The sequence below is a fragment of the Chiloscyllium plagiosum genome, unplaced genomic scaffold (genome assembly GCF_037043375.1).
Source record: "Chiloscyllium plagiosum isolate Xiang-an unplaced genomic scaffold, Cpla_swu_hap1 HiC_scaffold_10, whole genome shotgun sequence".
Classification (NCBI taxonomy): domain Eukaryota; kingdom Metazoa; phylum Chordata; class Chondrichthyes; order Orectolobiformes; family Hemiscylliidae; genus Chiloscyllium; species Chiloscyllium plagiosum.
Window position 1 is genome coordinate 32,676,789 of NW_028270148.1, and position 9,201 is coordinate 32,685,989.

A 9,201-nucleotide genomic window follows, 5' to 3' on the forward strand; every position below is an offset into this window, starting at 1 on the left:
CAAATTTTATTTGTTCAGTCTCGAAGCTTAAAATTGTCCATCACATTGCAGAACCTTTCTCAAAATCCTTCATTTTAGTAAAAGAATTGTACTCTGTCTGACAAAGTAACTACTATTTGAGGTTGGATGAACTGTTTCACCAGTGACATCTTTCCCTTGCTATTTCTTTATTCTACCCAAATTGATTCTACATCTCAATCGTCTGCATAATGAGAATTTCTCATGACTGTAGTGATCTCATCCTTTATTAACAAATCTGATCAAGTTATTTTCTGCCTATCCTTCTGAAATTTGAGGATCTCTGAATATCCAGTTTCCATTTTTGGTCACCTTGCAACTGTATCTCTAATTGCTATCAGATAATATATATTTATTTCTCTTTGTCACCTGTCTCATTAAAAAGTGCTCCATACATTCAGATAAAGAACATTTAGTGTAGTTGCTTTACTGTTTTAGATCTAATCTGATCCTGTTGGCAGTTGCAGTCTTATTTTTGTACATTCTGCTGTTTGTCAGTTGGTTTATTGTGATCTGTATCTTTACCTGCACTATTGCCTTGTCCTTTCTCTAACTTGCTGAAGTTCTCCCCTCACTTTAGTCCTCCAAGCACACCTCTCCCCTTTTAAAAAAAAAAAAAAATCCTTTGACGGCTTTACATACTTGATTTGCTGGGACATTGTTCTCATCAGAGTTCAAATGCAGTCCATCCAATGGAGCAGATCTTTGCACCAGTAATGATGTCAGTAGCCTGTGAATGAAACCCATTTCTGCCACACCATTCTTGAGGCCGTACATGAAATACTGTATTTTATAGAACGCATGGCAATGTGCTTGTGGCTCCAATAGCAGTGTACAGATTACTACATTTTGTGATTCTGCTTTATAACTTAGACCCAAGTTGCTCATACAATTTTGTGCAGAACCTGTGTTCTTAAATATCAGTGGACTACGTGGACCATGGGAATTTTCCACCGTCTTATTCATTAGCTTTCAGCTCCAAGGGGAGCAATGTAGCCCTTGCAATTCTTACTCTTGAGTGCAGAGTATTCTCTATCCCTCTAGTTACGTAGCTCTGGCTATTATTAAATTCTTTTTTTACTTTCCTGACTTGAATGCCCCCTTTTTCCATGGTTATTGTGCTCATTGAGCCTGCTGTAGCCCATACAGGTTGCAAGAACCCTCTACCTGTTCAAGTACAAAACAGAAACTCTTCCTCCTGGATTCCCATGCCTGTTTCAGTTATAGTCGTATGTCCTCTGAGCACAAACAGCATTTGAAGTATTCTACTTAGTGTCATTGCTTCTTGGAACAATTTGGTGCAGATACCACTCCCCTCTCTTGTTCATCAGTATAAGCTCTAACCATGGAGTGGTATAAATAGTGCCAACAACTTGTGAAGGTTTGTGTTTCACAGGGTACTTCTTTCTTGCTGTTAGTCATTGGATGATTTACATATTATTCAAAACTAGTGCATTATACTGTTGTTATTTTGGCAGTAATTTTTTTTTTAAATTCACCCCTCAAATGCAGGTCCTGCCTCTGCTCTTATTGTGGAGAAAATGAAACCGTTTATCATTGTCTATACTATCTACGTGTAACTCAGTTTCTTGTAGCTACTGATCACTTGGAGAACTCTCCTGTAACTGCTCAATACCTGCATTTCTTCTACTGCACATAGTGGTGTGATGTTGCAGCTACTATTCATAAAAAGTAGAAAGATTACCCACTATTACAGCTCAGTGTTGATCTTGTAATACCTCCAAAAATTAGCTTCAGTTACTGCCAACGGGCATTGTCGCAGCATCTTTAGTTTGTTGTTCAGGATCCTTATCATCATTTATATTGCAATTCTCTACATTAATTTAACATTAAGGGAAGGTGGCCACAGTACTTCAAGAAGGCAGCTTGGTACCTTTTCAAGAGCAACATATTTGTAATTTGCCAACCTCATTAGCTTTGTATTATCTTGAAATTTAGCACATGCTTAGAACTGCGAGTGTTCATCATTTATGAAACTGAATGGATCATTAGATCTTGAATTTTTGTTTGATTTAACTTTGAGGTTTGCACATTTTGTGGAAGTGGGTTTTGAGGAATTAAATTCTTCAAAGCATTTCCTCTCTGTTACTCAGAAACAAGTACAGAGTTTGTGGGATTTTATTGCAGATACCAATTTCTTGAGTCAGTGATGGGTAATATCCTGCAATTAATATGAATATAAATAGAATTGCTTCGCAAAATGGCAAGATTTGGTTTGGAATTTCAAACTGCAGCTGAACTCTTATGAAAAGCAATTATACAGTTAACTACTGACTTGATATTTTTGCAAAAAAAAACGGATGCTGGAAATCTGAAACTAAAGTGGAAGTTGCTGGAGAACCTCAGCATCTGTGGAGAAAAAACAGAATCACCATTTTGGATCCAGAACTCTAAGGGTCATTGGACCTTGAACATTGACTGTTTTCTCTGCACAGATGCTGCTAGACCTGCTGAGATTTGCCAGCAATTTCTGTTTTTGCTTTGTATGTTTTGCTGTCTACTAAAATGGATTATAGAGGACTATTTTATGCTGAAAATACACTTCCAATAATGATACTTCCTGATTAAAATCACTTGGTGTTTCTCTTCCTGTGTGAAGAATTTTTAAAGCTTCTTTGAAGAGACTCAAAGGTTTAAAAATCACATTGTTTAAGGTGTTGATGGTAGCCATGATGTGGAGGTGCCGGTGTTGAACTGGAAGGGACAAAGTCAGAAATCCCAAGACACCAGGCTATAGTGCAACAGTTTTATTTGAAATAACAAGCTTTCTAAGTGCTGCTCCTTTGTCAGGTGTAGACTTCACCTGATGAAGGAGTAGCACTCTGAAAGCTTGTGATTTCACATAAACCTGTTGGACTATAACCTAGTGTCATGTTACTTCTGGGATTGTTTAATGCCAAGTAGCTTGAGTTTTATTGCCGCTGATATATTTTTGTTATATTAGTTATATTGCTTTCCCTCTTTCATCTCTTATTGTAGGACTCCTTGAGGAAAATGATATCTTCAGGAATGCCCAAGCTGGTGTTCTTATTAGCACAAACAGCCATCCAGTATTGCGAAAGAACAGGATATTTGATGGGTTTGCAGCAGGTCTGTAACTTTTAATCAAAGTTTGTGTCCACGTAATGTGTAAATAAAATTATTTGATAAATTTTCTTCCCGTTGTTGTGGTATTACATAATGTGAGAAATGGAATGGTTAGTCTTGAAAGTGAGAAAGGCAACACGATCACTCATATGTGGTTTGTTGTATAAAGACCATGATTTTGATACAGTCATGACTGGCTTGTGCTAAATGCGTACATTATGTTGAAATTCTTTCCTCTCCATTGTAATAGTTTGTTTTGAATTGTATGTAAAACACTCGATGGAAAAAGCTGTTGGCCATTGCTGACTGCAAGCAGTGTGGTTCTGATGGAAGGTATTTTTGATGTGAAACAAGCCTTTTTATTTAAATTCAAATATCAAATAAATCTGTCACCAAGCCTGATCTATTAAAATTAATGCAATTTAATTGTCAATTTAGAAGGTTTTTGCTTGCCTTCCACCTGTTATCGTTAACAGATTTTACATGCATGTTTATTTTTTATATTTTAAAAAAACAAAAATATAAAAACCGAATTGAAGTTTTATGGTGCAGATGGAATAATCTTTTCGCACTTTTGTGTCAAATGGGAAATGAGCTTGTAGATGTTGCTGCTGTGAATTTTCAAGTTTTTTAATATAACTGAGAATATACTCCAGAACAAGCTGGAAACTGGCTTGATGTGAAAGTAGCAATTGATTTATAACTGGCACCCATAGCAGTCAATATAAAATTAATCAAAATGTCTGTAGTTTGCACTTTTGTTTCAAACTTGACAGTAAGGTGCTACTTTTACTAACGGTGTTTATAAAAAAAGTCGAAGTTTTCCAGCAGGATGGTATTTTATTCACTTCGTCATTTGTTTTCCTTACCCACATGTTATAGAGTAATAAATGTTGTTGTGTGCTAACCATTCAGTTGATGCAGGACTAGCTGTGTTGCAGGGTGAATCCCCCTGACCTTTGCTAGTTTCTCAACACCTCTGGGATGAATGAAGTTAATTAAATGTATTTATACAAATAGAATATTAATTTATGTCGATTGTTTTGGGGCCTGACTTTTAGTGAGAGAAGTTTGTTTTATTGAATGCCATGGTTGTGAATTTGTGGATACCTGCAAAACGGTTCTTGTGTAAAATGGAAGGAGGGGCAATATTTGGCAATTCCCATGGAGTGCGAGTTTAGTACAACTATGCCAGCTGATGTCAAGAAAGAACCTTGAGCTCGCTGGGTGGTTAGAATATCAACGTTCAGATCCATAGACACAGGAGTCCAGGAACTGTAGGCATCAATGAAATTGACTTTTTTTTAATAAAGGGGTTCCGTTCCACAGTTAGCATTTTCAGTTGTTCCACCAAATGTTGGATCAAGTTTTTCACCCTAACCATCACCAAGGTACTTATCTTGACCATCGGATATATATTCATTGTCTTCCTCCCCTACACCACTGGGGACAGGCTCTACCTGGAGCGTAATGGAATTGGTATTGGATCAAGAAATTTTACCTCAGCTGTGTTTAACTATTTAGGTTTAAAGGTGGCCTGAAGTAGTTGTATAACCTTACAAGTCCAGCTATTTGTAATCATTGTCCTTCTTTCATAGGCATTGAGATAACAAATCATGCTACAGCTACTCTAGAAAACAATCAGATATTCAACAACCGGTTTGGAGGGTTATTTCTGGCATCTGGCGTGAATGTTTCAATGAAAGGTATAAAAATATATTATTAAACTTTGCTATTGGAAAACCATTTGATCTTACTGATGGTATAATGTAGATGACTATTTATTATCTACATAGAAAAAAAAAGAAAAACTTGCACCAGTAATTATGATTGGAGGAGAGCAGCAGTCTCCCCTAATTGTGCACTGTCACAAATGTCGCACTACCACTCTATCCCTGTAACTGTTTGAAAACTGTATGATTGATGTCTTGGTAATGTTTTATTTGCTGTCTTCCTTCCTCTATCCTTAAAGTAACTTAGTAAATGCCTATTGGGAAAAGACTCTAATGGAGACTTAACCTTGCAGTGATTCATAATCCCTCTTTTAAAGCTGAATAGCTCACTGACCCATCGACACTATCAATTTACTTAACTTTCTTCATGGCAATTAAGGCATGTCTGAAACAATTAATTGACCCCAGGCTGCCTTGAGTTTGTCCTTGAAGCATTGACTGAGTGAAACACAGTTCCTTCATTTCTCATCCTTACAATTATGTACATGTCCATATGGATTCTCTGCAACAGCAATGCAGCCAGGACCACACCACACCTTTTCCCCATAACCTAAAAGTTTTGAACTTTGTAATTAAATCTGCATCTGCTATACTCTGCATTCCAGATTCTAATGACTGTGTGTGAAAGTAAATTATCCTCGTGTTGCCACAAAATGTTTTACTAATCGCCTGACATCAGTGTCATCCAGTTCTTGCTAACAGGAATAGTTTTTTTTCCCCGTGATTAATCTGTCATTTTCTAAATATTTGGAAGTCTTTAAGCTTTGACTCTGCAAATCTGTATATTAGCAATCTAGTCTGGGTTGATTAATGTATCTCCATGGAGTGTGTGTGTAGCCTTAGACAAACACACCATACCCTATGTGAATGTATAGATTCAACAGCAGCTTTCATGTTCAAACGTACATGCATGAACTCTGCTCCTCTGAACTGATAACTTATAATGACAGCAAATGCAGACAGTTTTCACCATCATCACTGCAAATCTGATATGATTCCTGTATCAAACCGTATGTTTAATCTCCCCGAAAAGGTTGCTGTAAGACATTTAATCATGAACTCTTTGGTTTGGAATTTCAGGCTATGTTCTCACTTTCAAGTAGAACAAGCTTTATTAAAAAGCTTTGAATAATACCAGTTGAGCTGTATGTCAGCTAAAGAAAGAAAAGTGGCTTGAAGGTACTAATTTGGCAGGTTGCCGATAGTTCTATCAGCAAAGGAGATTAAGTCATGGAGTGTAATCCTTCTGAAGCTACGTTGAGAAACTTATTCCATGATTTTGAGGCATAGAAGTAATTCATGAATGATGGACCACTAATGCCCATACATGCAATAATGTTGCATTTAAATGAGTTCTGATAAATTCTGATCTTGTAAGAATGTTGTAACTTATATAGACAGTGCCTGATCACGAGCTGCTTTGTCTGAATAGAGTTTTTTGTTGGTTGCTTCGAGGTGTGATTTAAGCTTTCTGTGAAACTCTATAATCAGTCAACCTTTGGGTCATTGACTATATAGATTCATGAGTTTATGCAAAGATTAGATATACAGCTGCCAGTATTCCAATAAGTCAATCCATCCAACTATTTTCTGTAACAATGCTTCATGAGCTCCTGTCCCAGACATTAACATGGGATTGTATTTCGATTATGGTCATGTAAACTTGTGTGTAGCTTTAGTGACTCCACGAACATATCTAATAGAGGTTGTAAACAGCCTAAGGAATTAAAATGCATGAGGTCAACCACCTGCAATCCTCCTCCCACAAGACTGCTGTCCACCTAAATTCCTAACTGGTTCCCAAGCTAGCTCATCTTGTAAATATATCCTCCCAGCTTAAAATCTGTCATCCCCTACCCTTGACCAAACTAGTGCACCATCTCCAACATCCCTATCTTCGCCAAAGTCAGTTTTTGTGTTGTTGCCTTCTCAAACTTCCCAGAACACTGTTTGAATTCTCCCAAGTTGCATTTCCAACCTGCAATAACAACAAAATAGCTCTTCTCGAAGTCATATCTTCTCGAAGTCATAAGTTAATTGATAACAGATAAGTTTTATCTATTAACTTCTCAGCATTTCTGCAGCATTGGCCAGGGTTTGTTACCACTGCATCTGGTTCCAATCTCTGCCTGGCTGCGATTAAGATAGTAGTCAGTTGCAATAGCCTCTCATGCCCCTGCTCTATCATTGGCACCTTTCTATTTATCATCCATATGCTGCTGTTGAGCAACATGGAATTAGTTTCAGACTAATACCTTCATCATCTCTCTCAACTCCTCCACTGCTGAAATGTTGGACTGCTCAACTGACATCCATACTGGACAGGCAGAAATATATTCAAATTAAATATTGGAAAGAAACAGTATTGATTTTGGTTTCCACTCACAATTCTAGTCCCTAGGTAGTGACTTTTATGAGGTAATGAGCAAGTTGGACATAGGAGACCCAGCGAACATGATCTATTAGATTTCCAGAATGTCTTTGACAATGTGCTGGGGCAAGGTACTGGTATAAACAGAGGATTGGCTGACTGGCAGAAGGCAGAGAATGGGGATAAAGGGATCATTTTCAGGATCACAACTGGTGACCAGTCGAGTTCTGAAGGGTCAGTGTTGGGACCACAATTGTATGTTAATTGGAAAAAGGGACTGAGCACTTTACGGTCAACATGCAGGTTCAATTGGCAGTCACGAAAGCAAATGCAATTCAAGAGGTCTAGAATATAAGAGCAAAAATGTATTGCTAAGGCTGTAGAAGGCACAAGTCAAACCACATTTGGAATTTTGAGAGTAATCTTGAATGTGTAGTGTTGGAGGGTGTCCACATGTTGTTTACAAGAATGATACGAGGGATATGAAAGGCTTGTCATGAATAGTTTAGGACTCTCATTCTGTACACAGTGGAGGTAAGGAGGGGAAGAAATCACATTGAAACTTACAGAATGCCAAGGGGCCTGGATAGAGTGGACATGGAGATTGTTTCCACAAGTAGGATAGACTAAAAGCCAAGGGCATGGCCTCAATGAAGGAACAAGTCTTTATAATGGACGTCAGGAGTTTCTACAGCCAGAGGGGAATGAATCTGTGAAGGCCAAATTATTGGTGTATTTAAGACAGATCTTGATTGCTAAGAGGATCAAGATTTATTATGTAGAGGTGCTGGTGTTGGACTGGAGTGGACAAAGTTAAAAAGCATACACCAAATAGTCAAATAAACCTGTTGGACTATAACCTGGTATTGTGGGATTTTAAACCGTGATCAAGAATTTGAGGGAGAAGGTGGCAGTATGGGCTTGAGAAATATATTAACCATGGTTGAATGGTAGAGCAGACTCAGTGGACCAAATGGTGTAATTCTGCTCCTATATCTTATGGTGACTTCAACTCTCTCCCTGTCCATGCCTTAACTTAGACCAAGTTCCATTCATTCCTTTTATCATGTTTGAGCACAGTTTAAGCAAAGTATTCCCTGAGGGCAATAACTACAGGGCTTCAATTCCACGTCACTGAAAGAATCAAGGGAGGGGGAAAGATTGTTCAACCATGGAATATCCAGCTAGAAGGTGGTGGAACCATAATTCTGAACAGTTTCTTAAATCCGAATAGCGACTTGATGCCATAACATATTGAGGAAATAAGAGCTGTAGTTCTCTCCAGTATTAAGAAAGTCGAAATCTGACCATGTGGGTGAAGGAAGAGCTAATATGCACTCGGTAAAATTCTACTTTAGCCACACAATCATATAAACATGGTGCTTTTTCTTCCTTTAAGACAACAAAATAATGAACAATCAAGATGCAATTGAAAAGGCTGTTAATAGGGGCCAGTGCCTGTACAAGATATCGAGTTACACAAGCTACCCAATGCATGATTTTTACAGGTAAATTATATGGCTCTTGCATATCTATTTATCTAACAAAAGTGGAAAGCAGCTTATTTTAAATAACTTTTAATTTCACCTGTCTTTTCAACCACTAGGTGTCACACCTGCAACACGACAGATCGTAATGCAATCTGTGTAAACTGCATTAAGAAGTGCCATCAAGGACATGATGTGGAATTCATTAGACATGATAGGTCAGTGCTGTATAGGAAACACTGAGTAATTATAGTGTGAACATCATCCATAATTTTCAGTCTAGGTTGAGGTCCTCTGTGTCACCAGACTGTATGTTGTCACTTGATATATAACACATCTATCATAGCAGTATTCTTTTCCTTCAAGTAGTAGACATGTCTTTTGGGATTTAGCATAGATGGTCACCCATGTGTTTGAAATTTGATATTCAGCTGGCCTGCTATTTCTTTTGGGAAGAAAACCAACGTTACCTCCTAAAATAAAC

General features: G+C 37.7%; 1 protein-coding gene across 2 annotated transcripts in view; it reads left to right on the forward strand.

Annotated features, from left to right (window-relative positions):
- The window catches only part of fbxo11b (F-box protein 11b), a 154,505-nt gene that overhangs the window by 143,262 nt on the left and 2,042 nt on the right, over nucleotides 1–9,201 (forward strand). For both annotated transcript variants that reach the window (XM_043695619.2, XM_043695620.2), the window contains 4 exons: nucleotides 3,019–3,129; nucleotides 4,725–4,832; nucleotides 8,630–8,738; nucleotides 8,837–8,935. In XM_043695619.2, the coding sequence (XP_043551554.1) occupies nucleotides 3,019–3,129; nucleotides 4,725–4,832; nucleotides 8,630–8,738; nucleotides 8,837–8,935 (427 nt within the window). The remainder of the gene's footprint in view (nucleotides 1–3,018; nucleotides 3,130–4,724; nucleotides 4,833–8,629; nucleotides 8,739–8,836; nucleotides 8,936–9,201) is intronic.